General features: G+C 31.9%; 1 protein-coding gene across 2 annotated transcripts in view; it reads left to right on the plus strand.

Moving 5' to 3' along the window:
• LOC111085938 (transcription factor GATA-4-like) overlaps positions 1-21,813 on the plus strand; it is an 80,473-nt gene extending 58,660 nt beyond the window's left edge. The window contains exons 4-6 of one of the 2 annotated variants that reach the window (XM_022386859.1): positions 10,604-10,729; positions 13,177-13,285; positions 18,142-21,813. In XM_022386859.1, the coding sequence (XP_022242567.1) occupies positions 10,604-10,729; positions 13,177-13,285; positions 18,142-18,452 (546 nt within the window). In that variant the 3' untranslated portion in view covers positions 18,453-21,813. Of the gene's footprint in view, positions 1-10,600; positions 10,730-13,176; positions 13,286-18,141 lie in introns of both variants that reach the window. The other variant, XM_022386854.1, reaches the window with a different exon arrangement.
• The last annotated feature ends 307 nt before the right edge of the window (positions 21,814-22,120 follow it).

The following is a 22,120-nucleotide window of genomic DNA, read 5'->3' on the forward strand; positions in this document are numbered from 1 at the left end:
TTATCAATCATAAAGGACAAGATTCTGGATCAACATATTTTTTATTTTATATCTACTATCTGTTTGGTATTATTAAGTTGCTTAAAGAAGTTCATCTTCTGTTTTAACAACTGAAACATAGTGAACAGTAACCTTTTCATCACATCTCCCTTAAATTCCACCACCCCTTTTATCTCACTGACATGTTACCTTGTACAGAAAAACATGCAACTACAAGATCCATCTTTAGCTTTTGATTCACTAGATAGTTATTACCACTTGTTGTCTGATTCATCGAGAGGAGGCAATTTCCCATCCTTGAAGATGGTGTCTAGACAAGATTTGTTAGCTGTAGACCCATTATTAAGTAACTTGCAACATTGTTTTCTTGTTTTGTTCAATCCATATTTGTAATGATTTACTGAATTTGCATATTTCTTATACAATTGGAAATTGTATAAACGCAATCTGAGCTTTTCTCCTCAGTTTCAGATGACCAACAGTACCTGACTGGAGTTTGTCAGTTACATCACTAATAATTTCTATGTTTTTGTGGGATTTATAGGTCCGTTATACAATTGTCTGTCTTAGGAATTTAAGTCATAACTTCTTTGTTTTTAATTATTACAAATCTAATGTTAACACAAATAACTTTCATATACGTTATTATGTGTCTTTTTGTTTTGTAAAATTACCAACCATCATGTTAAGAGGCGAGATAACGCCGCTTTTCTAACCTTTTCATATCTTGAGCAGGTTGATGTGTATATAAGTATTATTGATGAGTATCAGCTCAACACCCAACCTGAACAATTTCTATCAAAATATAGCGCTGTGTCTTTATTCTGAGCGGTATGAATGACTTAATCTACGCCACTAAAAACCAATGACATGTAAAGCCCTCATTGATAGTACAGTGTAGCGAGACAGTACACATTTTAAACAAATAGTGTAAGAACTTATTTCGTTCTTCTTCATTCTATTCCTGAATTTAGCTTGCAATATCTTCTTCCAACACCACTAGTTTCAAAACCGGTTTAAGAGCAGGCTTAATGACTGGCAACTGTTACGACTTTTTTGTGTTAAATTAAGTTTACTTTATTGAGGTACTTTTCACTTTAGAAACAGGCTGATTATCTACCTGTTCATAATTTCATCTATTCATAAAGAGAATAATCTCAAATCCTACTTGATTTGCTTTTCGCTGCACTTTCCCATGATTATCTGTTAGGCACTGTATGAGTTAAGAAACTAAAAGTGGAATTTTAGCCTCAAAACTGAAGATGTGATTACAGTCGGATGAAATGTTTCCGGTGGTATAATACATTTTTAGGAACATATAGCTGTGAAAACTGAAATAGTTCAAGGAATACGTTACCGCTCCAAACAGAATGGTTACGGTAAAATAAGTAACTATGTTCTGAATTTCTTGATAACTGTTTAACAAAGAGCCACATATTTTGTCTATCAAGTTCCAAAAACAAAAAACTCTTATCTCCTTTGCAATATTTACTCTGAATTTCTTCACTCGAATCTATCGGTACAGCAGTAAATGTAGCTGCAAGTCTAATATCCATGGTATTGACTGAACACTTAACATGAATCATGTTGCCTGTTCTACTCCCTTTAAGTGTATTCTTCAGGAAACTCTGTACGTGTTCTTGTATGACAATAACTCTAGTATCCACATTATCTTCTAAGGTATTTTGCATATTTGTATCAGTTTCTCATTTAAATTCGGCGGTCGTGTTTATCATTTCTTCTGTCACTCTACCTTTGTCACACTCTCTCAACACCTTTTACTAAGCAAAATAAACCTGTCAGTAAAGTTACGTAGAGCATTTCGTAGTGGTAGATTGATAAAGTAAGGTTTTGAATACGATCTTATACTGCATCTATATCAGGTACAGCGTACACATCAACAAACATTCGGGATAAATATATTCCAGATGTTTTATTTGTGTGTCTGCATTTTACAGGTATTTTCATTTCGCACCTTTATTACCAGTACGGTGATTTTGTTTTTCTTAAGTTTGTTGGTTTCGATTGATACTATTGACTGTTTTAGATTTAGTTTTGTTTCAGAATTTTAACATCCTAATCATTGTTGTTATAGATAAGTGTAAATTCGGTACTAAGAACATGTTATATATATGCTTCTTTAAATGTTTTAATATTTTTCTTCTTACGATATTGTGTAGCTATTTTCAATTATCTAACAACTTTATCTATCCAACACATTCATAGCGTAAACTATTTTTTTAAATAATAGTCAGATCGACTGTTTATTCTACATTCTTGGCCAAAATATTTTCATATATTGTAACAAGTAAGATCATTATTATTAAGATGAAATACAAACACACTTAGCGTTGTAAAACTGGGAAATGCATGTTATATTAAACGACTACAAAAATAATTCTATCAGAAACCTGTAGAAAAATGTGTAATTCAGTATTTCACCTATCACAACAAAACCTTACCAAAACATATGCAATGACAAAATATAATATAAAATTGTTATATATAGCGTCTGTAACCCCATGCCAGTTCATATTAAACATTCAGTACTTGTTTGGTTCTTCTCGTATTCTAATAACCACCACAAGGCGTCGTGACATGCTGTCGATGAGGTTACTGATGTAATACACCGTGATTTCATCCCAAATTGTTACTAGAAGGCGCTACAACTCAGTTACAGTAGCTGATTTACGATCGCGGTTAGCAATTTTCCGGCTCAGTTCTGCCTAACAGTTCTCAAAGAGATTACAATATGAATATTTTGCTAGCCACGGCAATCTTGGGCAGTGACATTGTTGTCCTTGAAAACGAATTTATTGCCACACCTTGGCCTAGCATATGGCAGAAATATCGTTTCCATAGAATGCCTGTAGGAGGCGCCATTGACGTTTCCTTGAAGAATATGAAGTGCACTTTTTCCACCACGATGAATAGCTGCTCAAACATTTCTGTGTGTTCCTTGTGGCAAAGACAATCTTTCCTCATCTGTTTGCTAGGTAAACGACGAACACGAATCCTACCATCAACTTTAACAAGCTGGAAACAGGACTCATCTGAAATGATGACAGGTTCCCAGTGTCCTAACTATAAGTTGGCATGCTGTATTGCCCAAGTAACACGGTGACGATGGTGAATTCTGGTTAATATCGGTTTGAAGACAACCCATCTTGTAAAATAACCTTGATTGGTCAGCCTCCGATTCACTGTTCTCCTGGATACCCCGGAATGAATGCGTTCTTGCCATTCCTGTTGACGTGTTGACCTGATCAAAGCATGGTCATCTCAGGCTGGATATTTTTTTGGATTCTACAAGTAGACTTTCTTTGAACAACGTTTCCTGTAGTCCGATGACGTTTCAGGATTCCGGATACAATACACTGGGGTACCCTACTGTTCTGGCAATGTCTATTTGCTTCATATCATTTCTGGAAATCGAACAATTTGACGCCCTGTAACTTCTGGCACGTGACGAGACATGAATCTACATCAAGTACAGAGAAATTGTCTGAACAAAGCGTTCATCTGTTTCGAAAAAGATTATACCAAAAGCACACCCTTTTATACAAAACAGGTGCGTATGTGTATTTTAGCTCCAAAACAACTTATACAGACCAGCATAACAACTTGTGCATGTTTGTCCGATCATATGCTACCTTCTCTGCTACTACTCGAGCATTTACTCAATAACTACTCCATGCATGTAGACAATAGCATCAATATAGAACAGTTTTGGGCAAGACTTTACAAGCCAGTTGATAGAATCCCTACACATATATTTTATCGATCGATCCTTGAACATGGACAAAACCGTTTCATCAACAAAATTGAGAAACATTGGAAATAAATCTTATCAGAAAAGTATATTTTAAAACTAAAATGTCACAAAAACATTTAGGTACTACTTAATTCACCTTGTAGCTTTTCTTTAGATTTTTTTTTATCTCTGATAATTTTCAGCTGTTTAACTGAATTATAAATGAACAGCTGATAACGAACTGCTAACACAACAACGACACTTCTGAGAAGCACTTGGACCTACATCTAAACACCCTCTTGAACCAAAAATGTAATTCAAAAGTATCGGAATAACAACATCCGAAAAGAAGGTTAAAAAATAAATATAATGATATTATAATTTGGTTGATACGAGGTTACACTAAGCAAAATTAATTTTTATTAGTTTCTTTGTTTTTTAGTAAAATAGATACCTTGAATGTTTAACATATTATATAATAAGTCAGTTATGTTTGCGTATACATATATATATATATGTACAAGTAGCAAAAGTGCAAAGGGGATAAAATAAAGAACTTAGACTTTTAGAGAAAAATCACCTTTAAAATCACCATTAATATATAATACATATAGCCGTGATAACCAAACAGTAGTTGTGATATGATATATGTGTTGAGGTATTGTCGACTTACACAGAGTAGAGGAATACCAACCTTAGATTTATTTGTTCTTAGTTATTTTGGCTATCAAATACTGATATTTTATGTGTAATATATTGTTATTTAAACTTGTTTAGCAACATCGTTGTCAAAGTACATGTTTTATTACAATATATTTTAAAATAACAAACCAAAGAGAATTAAAATATAATAAGTATAATTAAGTTTACGAAAAGGCCTCGTATATTATAAGATATCATCTGTTTCCTTTACAACTGTAAAATTATACAAAATGTTAACAAAGTCCACTTAAAAACAGTGAAGCTAACTTAGGGTTGTAGACAATTATTATTGTTAAATTACTTTCAAATAAACGGCAATAATTTGTCACTTTATTTATAAAATTAGATACTGTTGAATGTTTTACAAACCATCTGTCATTTTTTTTACTAATTTCACATGTAATAGTTCATGTCATTCGTAGAAGTAATTGAAATGTGAATGTTTAGAATAAAATGTTTAGTATTGGATTAAATGACTTTAGGCTTCTGGTCAGTCACTAGGAATTGGTTGGTTGGCTGGTTGATTGGTGTTTTATGGCGCAAAGCAGCAAGGCTATCTGCGCCTCACTAGGAATTAGCTTTTTATTTAGTTGTTTATATGTGTGTGAGTTTGTTTGAAATTAAGCACAAAGCTACACAATAGACTATCCGTGATCTGCCCACCACGATTATCGAAACCCGGTTTCTAGCGTTGTGAGTCCGCAGACATGCCGCTGTGCTACTGGGGGGCACGTGTGTGTGTGTTAAACTGTTACTGTCCAACATATCTGCAATCACTGTTTGTTATATTAGTTTGTTTACACTTATTATTTGTTTCACAAGATACAGACAACCCAAATCTTCCATGTTTATTGTCTCTCACCCCCTATGCGTAATGGAATTATTAGAGCCCTACTATTAATTGATTTCACTTAAACTAAACTCATCTTTCTTTTTCAATGTTCATTATGTGTGTTTTACATATGCAAAGTATTTCGTTTCTGTAGTCTTTGGAACATCTGCGATCCTTGGGTATATAAACAACAGAATTAACTTAACTTTAAATCAACTGATTTTTCAGAAGCAAAGTATGTATATTATTTGAAATTTAATTGAGCGTTTGACATGTATATTTTCAAAAAAAAATTACACAAAATAAACACCAGAATCGTCTTAGTTAAAAAGTTAATCCTTCATTCTACCATTATTTTATAATTATATCTTGTATTTGTAGCATTTTCAAAGCATTTTCAAATTTATATGTTAAGCATTTTCAAAGTAATGGTGAACAGTAACAAAAATCGAAAACCCTTGTTTAGCTTTTATTGTTCTACTTAGTACGGAGATAGTGTCAGCCCAGGAAAGTGAGTAATTCAAAACATTTACATTTAAAAACCTTGTTTTATTTCTTATGTCTCTTTAGTTCCTTAGTTGTCAAGTTTGTTTCAAGAAAACACAATCTTAGAATTGTAATACATTTATGTCTGATATCTGTAATTTTATATGTCGCTTGTATATAATATAGCTAACATATTTCAAAATATAAATGGAGATTAAACTCTGAACTTCAGTTTGAAATATTAAGTGAAAAAAGACACATTTTTCCAAAGAAGCAAAAAAATAAATAAATAAGTAAGATTTCAATATTAGAAATTACAATTTCATTTTTATACAAACAGTATTAATCATAAACAGGTATTTCATTGCTACAAGACTGCAATGAAATAAATATATAACACACACCTAAAGCGTTACTTCTATTTCAGTTAAATCAAGAGATGTTAAACAGCCGTAATATTTTTTTCACTAAGTTAAAAGTACACTAGTGCTTTCCTCAAAGCTGTATTTAATATTTTAAATTCTCGTCAGGTTTTGATAAATTTAAATATTGTCTTATCAGTGTTTTAAGATAAAAAGGTTACTTCGTTTTTTTTATTGTAGAAAGAAAAGGGAAACGCGCATTGTTAAAGGAAAATTAAGTTCGTAAACACACTTCCTTGACTCTAACCATCTTGGAGCTTTGATAAAATCAATCCAATGCGCTGTTTGAATTATAATTTGCAATGTTTACTTATGATACAGTTTAGAACGACTTCAATTAATCTAATATAACAGAACATCAACATAAGTTCCTGTTAAACCGACAATGAAAGAAAGAAGGGATTGGTGAAACCATGGAAACCGCACTACTTTATATTTCTATTCGTTAGTATGATTTTATATATATCAAGGTTTACTAACTATAATGTAGATTTTAACTATTTAGTATTTCCTTTAATTGTTCTTGACAGTTTCATTTTGAAAGGATATCTTTGATTATAATTATTTTACATTGCAGTTAAATATTCTCATTATTTTGATATTTTTTTCTTAAATATCCGCCCAGTTTCCTAAATTTAATTTATTACATATAAACTTCAGCAATAGCAACTTAGTCGTTTTTTTTCATACTCGTGAGTGATTAATTATCCCGCTAGGTGGCAGTCAGGTATATTGTAGTGTTTTACTGCAAATAAAAAACGAAAGAAATTTAAAATAAATAAGCCAATGAAATCATTTCAGGAATTCGATTTAATACATAGCTTTTTGATTTATATTGCTACTTACCTTTCTTGGAATTTTGTCAAAGATAAAAATAACTGATTGTCAGAAATATGTTTTTTTAGAAAAGAACCACTGCAATAAGAAAACATTATTAATTGAAATGAAACGTTAATACCAATTTTAAAGGACTTAAGTTTCTGTGGTTGAGAGTACTTAAAATGAACTAAATACGATGTGCATACTTTATGAAATTGTTTTTATTCCAGAATCAAAAAATGAGTTAGTTGTTTTAAAGATATAGCTTTTCTGCTATTTTCAAAACGTTGTACAAGATTTATGCCACTTAAAGTAAAGAACATGTAACTTGATATATTGTCCTTAACATGCTATTGAAAATATGTAAATCCACTTTATTACAGAGCGTCTACATTTGAAATAAATATTGGTCTTTATAGTGTATATGAAGAATAAGAATCATTAACTTTCGAATTTGAATGTTATTATTCATAAAAGTAGATATAGCTTATGTGTGTGATATAAGAAACAAAATCATCAGTTAATTCACTGGTATATAAAAACATAATATCTAAAAAAATGGCATAAAACACACGACCTGTAAAAAATAAAATATTAAAACTTACATAAGAAGTATTTCCCGAGTTTGTAAAAAAAAAGTAACATAATTAAATTAAAGTTTTGAGCTCCTTTTTAGCTTCTTTAATTTTAGGGTAAAATAAGATTAACAGTTTACATTCGTATTATCCATACCAAATTTTAAAATAAGATAAAAAATTACAAGGTATTTAGTTGCTAGCATAATAATGTTCTATCGAAGCTGGTTTTAAGATATCTTGATACTGTAGTTTTTCAGTAGAGTTTAGAATAATGTTGCACCGTTTCGTACCTTTCAAGCAGAGGATCGACTAATGCATTGGAAATTTATAAATTATTGCATCCATCAAGAGTTTAGCGTCTAGCTATTTAATGTTGACAGTCACATTCAATTAAATTAATGGGTTTACTTGAAAATAAGCGTGGTGTCGTTGGTAAATTTTCAAGCTTCATTTGCGTAAAAGCTACAACACTTTATAACAAAGTAAAAATCAATGTGTTTTCTTATAGAAAGTTGAAAAGTTTATTGCATTAGTGAGTTGTAGCAGATTTAAAGATTATATACCTCCTCCTAGACTAGATATATTTCTACCTGTGATAAGATATATTTGTAGTGTCTACACAACATAATTGTTTTTAACTGTTTTTTAACAAACTCAATGCGCATCTAGTAGAAATCAGTCAATATCCATGTCCACCCTAAAATAAAAAATATCTATCCATTTATCTAGCTAGGCTCTTATTTTTGTTGGGCAAAAGAGCCTACATACTACCATAGTAAATTTCATGTTGGGGTTCAAGTTCTTCTGCAACACTTAGAAACTGTGAATTCTTTTCTTATCGGAGATTTTTTATTTTTTATTTTTTTTTTGTTAGTGAAATAATTTGAATGGTAACAAGGAACAAGTCCGCTTGGGAAGGTTATAGCCAATTAAATACTTTAAATAGCATGATAACTGTGTAAGAAGTAATTTGAAATTCGATAAATCCTTAGATATTTCTAGAAACTACATCAAACGATTAGTGTTCAAGACTGTGGATTATATATTGTAGTTGTATTAGGTTTGTTTAGAATTTCGCGCAAAGCTACAGGAGAGCTATTTGCGCTAGCCGTTCCTAAGTTAGCAGTGATAGACTAGAGGGAACGCAGCCAGTCTACGCCACCCACCGCCAACTCTTGGGATACTAATTTGTCGACGAGTAGTAGGGTTGACAGTCACGTTATAATGTCCTCACGGCTTAAAGGACGAGCATTACGGTGACTGGGATTCGAATACGCGATCCGCAGATTACGAGTCGAGCGCACTAACCACCAGTCCATGCCAGGCGTTGTAGGTGTTTAATAAAATTGAGAAATAAAGGCATTTCCAAACAACAAAATATGCTAATTCGCAATATAATTGACTCGTTGATCTCAAAAGAGTAACCAAACATTAGAATTTTCAATAAGACACCGTTTAAAGTATTATAAATATAATAAGACGCAAACGAAAAGTAAAGTTTTCATTATTTAGTTATTTTCAAATACTTAATTCATTATCTTTTAATTTTGTTTGTTTCAAATTTTCGAGCAAAGCTATACAAGGGCTATCTGCTCACAGCCGACCTTAATTTCGTACTTATAGACTACAAGGAAGACAGCTAGTTAATGACAGCAGCCACACTAATAGCAAAGGTTTCAAGTTGCAAGCAAGTTTTAGGGACAACCTTGGATTCACACCCGATCCGTATTTTTAAAGAAATGTGTGAAATAAAGTTAGTCGAATTAAAATTGCTACAGATCATCCCCACGTTTGTCTTAACTGCTTCTATTAATGCAGTGGCCTGTAATATTTTCTTATTCATTTTTTTTTTTTTGCACCTGGAAAATTATTCATATTTGGTTCGTCAACACGTTAAAAATGTTCTTACTTCACTTCGTTAACTGATGCAAACTATCCATTGAATTATAATGAATTACAAAAAGGTTAACAATAATTACAGATTTACATTATTTATTTTGCAATGTTAAACTTATTTCTTTTTGTTTTTCTCTGTAATAACAAGATGAGGATTAAGTAGAAACATTTAATGTGCTTAAATAAAGACGTCTTCGTGACCTATTGGCGTTAATGGAAATAAACTCTCACAGAAACATAAGTGTATATCAGAAGTATAATTTATATATCAAATGAATTTTGATTAAGCGTTTACTTAAAAAGAGTATTGACAAGATGGCAGAAGACATTCAGATTGAACTTAACACACGGAGATATATATATTAACGACAATTTTCGAGTTCATTATCAAAATGTTGCATACTGTTGAGCACTGTAAACTTGCTGAAATAGATATTAAAGAAGTTTCAAAGTGACAAATTTACATATATTTTATGAGCTATTTCAGTTAATTATTTTACAGACTTAGTTTCCTCTATTTTATTAAATTATGAGAGAATAATTACAATACGCAAGTATTCCCTGTTAGAGTTATGTGTACATTATATTTTTGTATAGCGTGCCTCGAAATTTATAGAGTTGTATATTTCAAAATATTAAAATTACGATGTGATTGCATTAGATATTTGTTTTGTACATTTGTTATTTGAGGAGATTCGGCCAGTTTTTTCTTCTACTTGAATAAAACGAATATTTTAATCCAATACGCTAACATAGATCAGTTTTGTTGTTAAGTAATATTTGAGTTATAAGTATTACACTTGCTTAATGTTTATCTATCGAAACATATTTAAATAAGCAAAATTTTTTGGTCAGTTTATGGTGCATACTAGTAATAAGTTGATTCGGTTTAAAATTTCAGTTATAAGCAATTATTCCATTCAAGAAAAATATGTTGAGACTGTTTAACATAAAAACCAACTAACTTAAAAAAGATTTTTCTGGATTAAGTATATAAATGTGTATAAGATACAGTGTATTTTATAATACACAGATCATAAGAATTTTTAAACGAATGGAACTCGTTCGTACGTATTTTAAGTATACTGATATTATGATTTGCTTTTTATAGCAGTCAAACAACAGAAGAGCTGGCTTGATTTGCTCTAACTGCCACACAAGTAACACCACCTTGTGGAGAAGAAGTAATAACGGAGAACCAGTTTGTAACGCTTGTGGCTTGTATTACAAACTACATAATGTGAGTACTATACATATTTGGTATTAAATACTTGACCGATAGCTTTCGATTCCTGTTGTGGTCACGGCATAAATATCTCATTGTGTAGCTTTGCGTTTAACAACAAAACAAACAAACAAAATAGGCATAAACTGTACTAAATAGGTAGTCTGTAAATCCTTACCTAAATAAATTGGTTATCTTACTTAAGTTGTTTTGATTTGGTCAATATGCTTGACACTATGGCTTGTTTGTATACCCGAATATGCCTGTTGATCAGTATGTCTGACTATGTTACATGATTGTTTATATTTCACTGTGTTGGTATTCTGTAAAACTGTATTGGCTTGACTGTATATTCGCTAAGTTCTATACCTGATTATATTGACTGGTCAGTGTGTCTGACTATATTGGCTGGTCAGTATGCTTGACTATCACTGTTCATTACGTCTGAATATCAAGGCTAGTCAGTTTGTTTGAGTATGCCAGTATTCAGTATGTATAACTATAGCTTCTGTCTGTATGTTTTAGTCAGTTTTTATTACCCATTTGATATGTTTATATTTAAATCTAACTCGAGCACCATAGGACAGCATCGTTGACAAATACATAGATCTATAGGTTTACCTACTAGTCATTTGTTCGTTCCTTTCTCGAGTCGTTAGCGTGCTATCAGCTAACGTGAATTCCTTTAAGTCTTTTCTACTCATTTCAGTAAATTTTAAGGATCGTTACTTTTCTTCGATTGTTTTGATTCTGTTTAGAGCTAAGTCTAATAATAAATTCTATAAATAAAGTTTTTAAAATTCGGCATTAATTAAAACTATGTTAGATATTCATTAAATACGATGTGTAGTTTTAGAGACAATTAAACCCTTACAAAGAGGTTTTACGAAATAGTGCATTTTTATTATTACAAGGCTTCATTTCATTTAAGATGCGTTAAATCCAAGGTGATCCAAAATTTTTCATTCACCGTCATTAGGAGGAAATTGAAGTCTTCATTACTTATCTGTGTTGAACGAAAATTAATTCTTCATGTTTGAAGACAGTTGTTTTCTTGCACTGTTAGACATTTTATCTTTCAGTTTTTCGTCAACTTTAAGCCAGCTAACCATGCTAAGGCTTAAAAATGCTTCATATCAACCACGAGTCAAATGTTTACCAGCGAAGTTTATTGGGACGCTGTAATAAACCTATATGTTTTCTATGATGATACTTCATCAATAATCTGCTTACTTGTAACTTTTAATTCCATACTTTATTTAATTACTAAGACACTGTTTTGGTGAGCTTATTTTAGAACACTTTGAATAAGGCCAACTCACAGATTACAGTCTTCGTGATTTTTCTCCCAGAAGAAAATTAGATTTCCCAGACTGTTTTTAAAATAAGCTTATGAGTTGCAAAAATTAAATACTGTTCTTATTGTTGAGAGAAAATGAAAGAGTTTTAATACGACTGATTATCAGGAGAATGCTTAGTGAGAAGATCGCATTTTTGGTGCGGGTTGGCCCTGTGGTACAGCTTTGGATTTGGGTGTTGGGAAACCGGGTTTGAATCTATGCGATATCACAAAGTATCCCTCCTCCATTATAAGCTGTGAGTACGCTATAAAGGTGACGGTCAATCCCTTAACATGGATGGTGTGTGGTAGGGTGCATTGACTGTCTATACAAAGCTTGGCCCGGTCGCGAGTTCGAATCCCTGTCCCATCAAAGATGCTCGCCCTTTCAACCGTTGGGGCGTCATAATGTGACGGTCAATCCCATTATTCGTTAGTAAAGAGTAGCCCAGGAGTTGGCGGTGGGTGGTGATGACTAGCTGCCTTCCCTCTAGTCTTTCACTGCTAAATTAGGGACGGCTTTGCGCAAAATTCAAAACAAACCAAACCTATACAAAGCTTAACTTTTATAAGGAAAGACAGTTTCTCATAATAAAGTTTTTAAGAGCGTTAGAATAATCTTACCACAGTTGTTGGGTAAGATTAAAGTGCTTTTAAAGAAGCCTGCCCTTCACCCGGTGGCTCAGAGGTAAGTATGAGGGCTTATGATGCTAACAATCACTTTTCGATACTCACGGTGGTTATAGCACACATAAACCATCGGCTAGCTTTGGGATTAATGATAAACCAACAAATATATATGCCAATATTTTACTGTCATGATAGATAAACATTTTTATCATTATTGTTAATGAAATACAGATGTGTTACTTGCTTTATGAAAATTTTAGATTTACATTTCCAGGAAGGAGATTGTTACTATAAATGAGGAGATTTAACAATTTCATCTATTTTTCTTTTGTGTGTGTGTGGAGGGGGGAGATTTTGATCTTACTCTGTCCGAGATAGTTTTGTGAGTACATTATTAATCAGTCAGTAACGTGTTAAAAAGTATTGTTAGGGTCTTACTTAGACAATTCTTATATCCGTTGGTGTTTTCTTCGTTATGCTCTTTTTTTTGTAGGTAAATCGGCCACTAGCCATGAAGAAAGATTCAATCCAAACTCGAAAACGTAAACCCAAAAGTCAAGATGGGAAAGCCTCAAGCAAGTCCTCTAGTACTAGTACAAATGGTAATGCTCATATTATTTTTTATTCTCAATGTTTTAAAAATATTTAACAATTCATAGATTATTTTACAGAAAATAGCTTCTCTAATGAAACAAGTATTCACAAGAATTCATAACAAAATTTAATAATACTAACATATTTAAAAGCTTACATTTTTTTCAATATTCTAATCGTTTTTCACATTTCTAATATATCAAATAAATATTAATGGTTAAAGAAAACATCAGATTATCATACAAAACTAAAAGGCTTCTTCTATAATGATTTTCTTTAAATGATGTAGTTAGAGACCGGATGTAAAGGTGTAGACAATAATACATGAAACGTTTTAAAACAAGAGCAACAGTCATAGGCATAAATACACCTATTCCATGCTTATGAAATTGTACCACAGAATATCAAAAACCGACCGTAACCAAAACTGAACTTAGACATGCTTTGCAGGGTCGAATTTTGTATATGTATGTTATTTCACCTTTCAAGAGTCAAAAAGGTTTAAAATATCAAAATAAAAATTTTACATAAGGTATCACACAACCATTGTGCTGCAATTGCTCCCTTATCATTTAAATAATGGGTCAGCATTTAGTTGAAGAATAATATAACACCATCCTACTGCTTGGACAGTATCACCAGAATTCCCAGGCTGCTACCAAATTGTATGCTAAACGGCTTCCAGATGAAAGTCATCCTTCACATCAGATGATAGAAATGTGTGTCAACAGCTGTTTACTACAGGCTCATTTACGCAAAGACACGGTATGGGCAGACCAAAAACAAAAAGCAGTATTAACAACAAAACCACCATATTATCATTTATCACACTTGAACACTATTTTAAACACAGCTATTGACTAAAAATAAATATGAAGCCTGATATATCATTCGATTCCACACTTTCACTGAGTTATAAATGGGGAATCATAATTATTTTTAGTATCTTAAACATATTGTCTGGTGAATAATTCAGTAGAATAAATTAGTACAATAAGTGCTAAAAAGTCTTGAAACCCTTTATATATATATGTATAAAGGCTCACGTTTGTGACTAAAATACAACTGAAAACACTATACATTTGACGCAACCATTGACTGTTTGCAACCATTTAGTAATATCTTATATGCATTTATGTCTATAGCTGTTGTCGTTGTAGAGCGACTTGGGGAATTATTGGTTAAAATGTTTCATTTGTTCTTGACCACATTTTTGGTGTAGAGTGAATACTAATGTAAGTTTCGAAGGAGATGACATTGAAGCTGACCTTAAATGTCCTCAGTATCATTATCACAAAGTAAGCCCACAACACCTCATTCCACAGCACTAATAATTATTTTCCCACACACTTTCATTTCTGAATTATTTACCTGTCAAGGGACTTCAGAATCAGCCGGTATAATTTTTATGCCTATGGTGTATGCTAAATTACTCCCCCTACACTGTTCAGAATTAGTTAATTGTCAAATGAGATTTTTCTTCTTAAGCCTGTAACATACATATCATGCAACTAATTGATTGATTTAGATAATTGTTACCAATTTTTGCCTCTAATTAATCAGCTTAAATATATATGAACTGAAGCAAATCAAGTATTATTTTTTACATTTTATTTTGATTAAGCTAAGAAAGTCTTGATATTTTTATCTGAGCACACTAAGTTTATTTTTACAGACTACAGAATTACACCTTTCAATGATCACATCACTGCTTTTACTTTCTTTAACTCTAATATTCTGCTACGAATAAATAAATATATTTACAACTTTTCTTATAATATTTGGCCTTTATTACTTATTGTTCTAATAATTATATTCATGAAATATATGATTATCATTTTATAGTTGGAGAACGTGTATTCCTTAAGTTACATAGCATATTTTACTCTTAAGTCAGCTGTGACACACCTCAATGCTTACAAGATGCAATGTTGTAAATTACAAAAGTGCTAAGCGTAGCATCGTTTATTATGAAAATCACAAGATAAGAAACTCGATAACACAAGCGCTTTCGGGATTCTAGGTGCTTAAAAATGGAGGTAAAGTAGAATCTATAACAATATGTCAACAACAATATATCTGCTATATCCAATGCCGATGAGACTTTTCGCATAACACCAGGGATTATAACATGGCCCTTCTTTCTTCCCAGTTCACTCTTGAGTAAAGCTCTACGGTTACAGAGTTATTTCATTTTGTGATTTATTTCGTGTTTGATCCGATTTTTTAACATCACGGTCGTTTGTTACATCATATTCTCCGTATATTAAAAACGAAGTTCTATTTGTTACTTAAACTTGGCGCAAATATTTCCACCCTAAAGATTAAATATATATCCTAAGTCAATTTGTAAATTAAGCTGAAAATATTACTAATGCCATTATATGGTTTTGTTGTTAGAAATATGTTTATATATGTCACCGCAGAGAGACATATTGGTTTTCTATTGTTTCTTCTTTCTTTTTTCTTCCTCCAAACACATTTCAATGGATCGCCATTCCTTCATTTCTCAGCGGACTGACTTAAAACTTGATAGATAGAATATGACCAGACACATTTTTTTATATTTTTCAGGCCCTTTTAAGGATGTAATTGGGTCAAAGGTAAAAAAAACTCAAAAATATATATTTGGGCTTTTGTGCGGTCATATTTACAGTCATCAAAATGAAAATTGGCACAAATATACATTTTCATGAGCCCAACACATTGAAATAAAAAAGTTGGATTTGCTTATTTTAAATATTTTTAAGGGTGTCAGAGCTCACAAAAATGCATAATTTTGGGTTTTTAAGTCAAATATTTGGCCATATTTTGTTTAATTTACATAGAACTGATACAATACTTTTTTAGGTCCCACACATTGACAAACAAAAATGGTGAACTTGGCCATTTTTAGTAACTATAGAAAAGTCAAAATGTCACAAAAAAACATAATTTTGGGGTTTTTTGGCAATTGTTCAGCCGTATTTCGGCCAAATTGCATTGAATTTGGTACAAAGATACTTTTTACAGGCCAGGAATATACGTAAAGAGTGTGGGATAAATCCATTTTTGGTTATTTTAGGGGAATCAATAGATTAAATAAATCAATAATTTTAGGAGTTTTAGTCAATTACTTAGACCTTTTTCGAACAATTTACATAAAATTTGGTACAAATATACTTTTTGCAGGTCTCAAAGGGAGATATAGACAATTTTGAATTTTTTTTCTTTTGTTCAATTTTTCAGCGAGGAAAGTACAATTTGGGATTTTCGTGAACTGTCCATGTGTATATCAAGCAACTTACACGAGGTGTAGTGCAAAGATGCGCTCTTGCAGGTCCCAAACAGTAATATAGACAGTTTTCGATTTTTATGCGTTTTTCACGATTTTTCTGGTGTCAAAATTGACCATGTTGGGATTGCGTGGGGGAGACATGTTGCATTCGCCCGCTAACGTTAGCCTCATTAATTTGAATTTATTTTAGTGTTTAATATGACTGCAAAAAATCAAGATATATTTGTTGTGATTTGTTAAAGAAATTAATCAGAAATATGTTTTTAAAACTTTTAATATTTGTCTTTAACACCTTGTTTCATAGTTGATGACTATGATAAAGTTTCAGACCCTACCACTTAGCTGTTCTAGTGGATTGTAGGCTATATAGTACATCTGGCTAAACTACATAAAATATCAAGCACAGTATAAATGTAATGTTAAAAACCAATTTTTAGTTCTAAGATCAACAAAGGATTTCCAGTATTGACCTTGAATACAGGCACAATGTTGTTATTTTGATTTTGATAACAAAATTAGAAAAAAATTACCTTTACACTCCAGATAATTATAAGGAAACTGTTATTTTAATTTAAACAACGTTTCGTCTTTATGGTTTCTTCAGAGCTAGTTATTTTCAAACATTTTAAACAAATAACACTATAACGTGTTAAAACAGTATATGTAACTTGTTGAAGCATCTCCTAACGACACTGTTCAACAATGTTTTTTTTTGTTTTTTTGTAGATCTGTCAGTGCATTATTTTGGTAGAAACTGATCTTCTAGTTATAGAAAACTAGACAACTGAATGATATTAAGCTAACCACGTAGTATATAATGATTTAATAACAAAAACAGTTGTCATTTAAATATAAACTATCACTCAAGGCTGAAAAAAGTCTTGCAGATGAAAAGTACACGAATGAAAATACTCTTCGATTTTTTTTTTATATTTACATAATATTGCGCTTAAGCTCAACTAATAGGTAGTTTTTTAAACTGGAATCCTGTATGGCTGTTTTTTTTACACATCAATTGGACGTTTCTTGAATTACATCTGATTTATTTCTTTACTGTTTAAATTACTTCCACGCTTTTCTATTTTACTTGGAATAAACAACAACACAAAAATTTGTCATGCTGCTAAAAACCTATGACTTTTTCTGAAAGATTTCAAATATTAGTTTGAAATTGGTTCTTTGTCATTTTTTAGCTGCTGAGTGTTATGTATTTGTAGAATCTTGGCGTCACTTGGAACTAATTTGATATTATTCTATCTCTGTTTTTATGTTTCTACATACGAACATTCGGATAAGATATGACTATGAAGTTAATTTTACAATAGTTAATCAATATCATATTACATAATCACCATAATAAATGACTTAACAAGCAAGTTTAATATGAAATCTACTGTTTTTGCTTATGGGATAATTAATTTATTAAGATTATTTTATAGTTCAGTTGATATTTTACGAAGAAACTCTTATGTTTATTTAGTGTTGGGATTCTGAATAGATACTATTAATCAAAGCTACAAACACTTGAAGGCTGCAGAAGCACTTCGATACTAGGTTATCCTGTCAACCTTGTCCGTTTTCTTTCAGATAAGGCAACCTCAAGCTCCAGGCCTGCTGCGGCCACCCCAGCCTACCACTCTACAGGTGTCATTATAAAGCAGGAAAGCATTAATAATGCAAACCAAGACCACGGCCACCTGAGCAACGACACTTCAGCTGGTGCCCGAGGTCTTGTCCGCCATTTCTCTGGTCTGTCGCCACTGGAACAGTCGCCAGCGGCCGTCTCCACATTTATACATCCATTCGGTGGTGCTGTGCAGGCCGTTACACCAGGAGTCATCGAAGGACCGCGGCGAATTCCTAGCCCCTCGCACCACGGATCAAACTTGGCCTCGTAATCGTACGCTGGTGCGACATTGGAGTGCAGACAAACTATCTGATAAGCGTTATTATCCATTTGGTGTCGTCGGATGGAGGCATTATATACCTTTGAGTGCGATTAGTAGCTGATCGTGGTGGGAAAGAATGTTGACTAGTCTCTTGATGAACAGATTGGATTTCATGTGGTGGTGTTTTAAGTAACAGCGAACTATTGGACAGCACAGACACTAAGTGAAGCGTCGCCTACGAGACTAATCTTTGTATCTTATGCTGTGTTTCTCTTCCATTGTTTAAGTTCAGCGGAATGTGTAATGATTTCGTCTTAATAACCCTTATAAATCAACTTTAATTCATTTAGACACACAATGGGGGAAAAAAACTCTTACACAAAGTCTGTATATATATATGACCTTCTAGGTAAAGCATAACGCGTGTTTTTCAATCTTACTACGTTTACCTGTCATTCGGGCTTATTAGTAGCTAATGCAAAACAGCATAAAGAAGTTCGTAATCGGCCAAGTTCCTACATCAAATTATTCTGAATAGATTTTGTTTTGTTTTGGTTGGTGCACATTGAAACGTATTTTTACATTTTCAGTGAAAATTTTGAAAATTTCGGCTAGTTTTGTTGTTGTTTAATGAGTTTTATTTGAAGAAAATAAAATTCTAATAGTTTAATTAAAACCCAAATTTCGAAAGCTAACAAGGAATTCCACCAATTCTAATGTGGTTTAACCGTCAAATTTAAATATATTTATATATATATATAATAGTTTAACAAGAAAGTGTTATCAGAAAGGCAAACAAAGCACTGTAACAGTTTGATAAATTTTTCCATCGAGCACTCAATGAGGGAAATGCAAAGAAAATACTTTATGGAAATGTGCTCAAAGAGCTGTAAAGGTTAAAAATAATGCATTGAGGCAAAACACTCAATGAGCTATGAAGGTAAAGATACTGTGCTATAAAAACGTGACAGAATTGAAGGATGAGAGATGTAAAAGTTATTTAGTGGATATCTTCATATGGTTTGGAGTAAGAAATGTTTGAAGTGTTTTTGTGGTTAACGTTAGCTCTTTGAATGTGCTGAGAAATTATCAGATGTCTGCATTCATAAATATAAAAAATGCGATTGCATTTCTTTCAGAGTCTAAAAGTCCTCCTTACTTACGGATACTACTGAAGCTTTAGAGAACACTTCCTGCTTTATAAATTGTAAATCAATGTAGAAAATATCGGATAGAGCTTTGGAGATTGATTGAGTTGTGAAATCACAAATATTATGAAGTTTACACTAAAGGTTGAACCGTTACTCGTGTTCTCGTTGCTTTAGTAAACCATATTGTGAAGGTTAAGTGAAAATGAAGTTTTTTACACATCCTTTTCTTTGTTTCTATTAGGCAGATTAGCCAAGCCGAAGGATAATTCTACGCAAATTAGTTTTTGTTTTAGTTTTTGGCATCAGATCTGTTTTGATTAAATTGTAATAAACTTTATATAGTGATGTAACTGCGGTACAGAAACAGTAACTAAAAATTCAATGACAGACTTCAATTACACCAATCCGAAACAAAAGCTTCTTTAAAATATGAATCTGGAAGGTGTATGGAAATACAGAACATCTGTACGAACCACTTAAGCAAAAAAATCATCCATAGTTCAGCTTCATATATATCGTATAGTTATTATTTTTGGGCTTCTTAAAATGTTTCATTAACAAATCAGGATAGGTATTTAAAGTCTATCTTCATATTTTAGCTATTATAAATATCGATATGAGTAAAAGGTCATTTTCTATAGTGTTGGAACCGCATAAGAAGAAAAATGTTATTTTATTTCAGAAAATAATACACTCGTCATTCCAGGATATTTCTGCGAAACAATAAACGTGGGATTATTCAATAGTAGTTTAAAAATTTCAGTTGCCTATGGTGTTGAGATAATGAATAATAATTACCACAGTAAGGTAATCACTACAACTTGTATTTAAATAGTTGTTTCTGAGTGCACACAGAAATGGTAATGCCACATAATTATGAAAGTGGAAAATACACATTGAACAATTTCATCGTTCAAACGTGAGCACAAGATTTTACAAATTACGAGTTTACCATGTTTATTCAGGTGAGCGTTGGTTGATGTGTTACATGTTTGTGTAAATAGTGTGTAAACATTTCTGTTGGATTTCACTTTGCAGCTGTAATTAGCAAATGCTTAACATACGGTAGATGATAATGTTCATTCATTGTTTCACATAGATTATTCTAGAAAAACAACGTAAAATGATTTTAGCTTTATTAACATAATTGAAAAAGTAGTTATATCTGCGTTTGTTTGAGGATTAATTATTGATGTGCATGTGTGTTTTTCTTTTTGTTTTTTTTTCGATACCTTGGAATGACGTAGATTATACTTCCCTATTATCTTACTTATAGATAGAGTTGAATTAGAGATTACATAGAATTGTAGCATTTGGTATGATATTCAAGGAATGATATGCATAATAGAAATATTAAGCAATAATAATTAAGAAAATCTGACGTCTTCGCTCTTTCATTCTTCCTTAATCAACTTAATGTTTGAACTATTCTTTGTTTAAAACAGTTTTTTTTGTTGTGTGTGTGTGTGTGTGGGAATTGTAAGTCATGGCAACAAGGTTTGTGTAAACTTCTGGATATAACAATGATGAAACTCAGGATTTTGCTTTGTTTTATAATTTTTCTGCTTTAAATGATATGGCAACAATTCAAAACTACCAAATTTTTCATGAGAGTCTATGCATGTAAATATATGCGTTTGTAAGAAATTGTAATCTGTTAGGATTAAACCAATATATCTCTCCAAGTAAGATAAAATGCCGGAGGACCTAAAGGAACACTTTCCTGAAGCTTGTTTCAGAACTGGTATCTGGCTATAATGATTCTTTTTCCCAATAAAAACTTCTGTTACCCAAAACTGTTACTGCCATTGTTATATTTAGGGAAAATGAAATAGAAACGCTTATTGAAACACAAATAAACGCGTTTGGCAGTAACATTATATTACGAGAGGAGCTTAACTCAATCTATTTAATATATTGAGCACAGTTGTTATCATAGCTCAAAGCTTTACAAGCTCACACATAGACTACATATAACAGCAGGGATAGTTCTGTCTACTTGAAATTTACTCTTCAGAAGGACACATGATGAAAAACAGAAATTTTATGTTTAGCTTATTCAGCCAGCAGAATTCCTCAATGGGTTTTGAAAAACTCAACCGTTTTGTCTAAATATTAATGAGATATTTGTATGAAAGTGTCTCGTACAGATCGTCCACTGTTATATAATGTAGCCTGTATGTTAACCCAATAAAGTTGTGACTTGTGAGGCATCGCAATGTTGTACAGTTTCATCTGCGTATCGACATTACACAACATAATTTGTGAGCCATACTAATAGTAATATTACACAATATAATTTATGACCCATATTAATAATGATATTACACAATATAATTTATGACCCATACTTATAAGGAAGTTACACAACATAATTTGTAAATCATATTAATAGTAATATTACACAGTATAATTTGCGAGCAGTACTAATAGTGATATTACATAACATAATTTGTGAATCATACTAGTGACGATATTACACACAATCATTTGTAAGTCGTACTAGTAGTGATATTACACACAATC

Source organism: Limulus polyphemus, unplaced genomic scaffold (assembly GCF_000517525.1).
Source record: "Limulus polyphemus unplaced genomic scaffold, Limulus_polyphemus-2.1.2 Scaffold31, whole genome shotgun sequence".
NCBI lineage: Eukaryota > Metazoa > Arthropoda > Merostomata > Xiphosura > Limulidae > Limulus > Limulus polyphemus.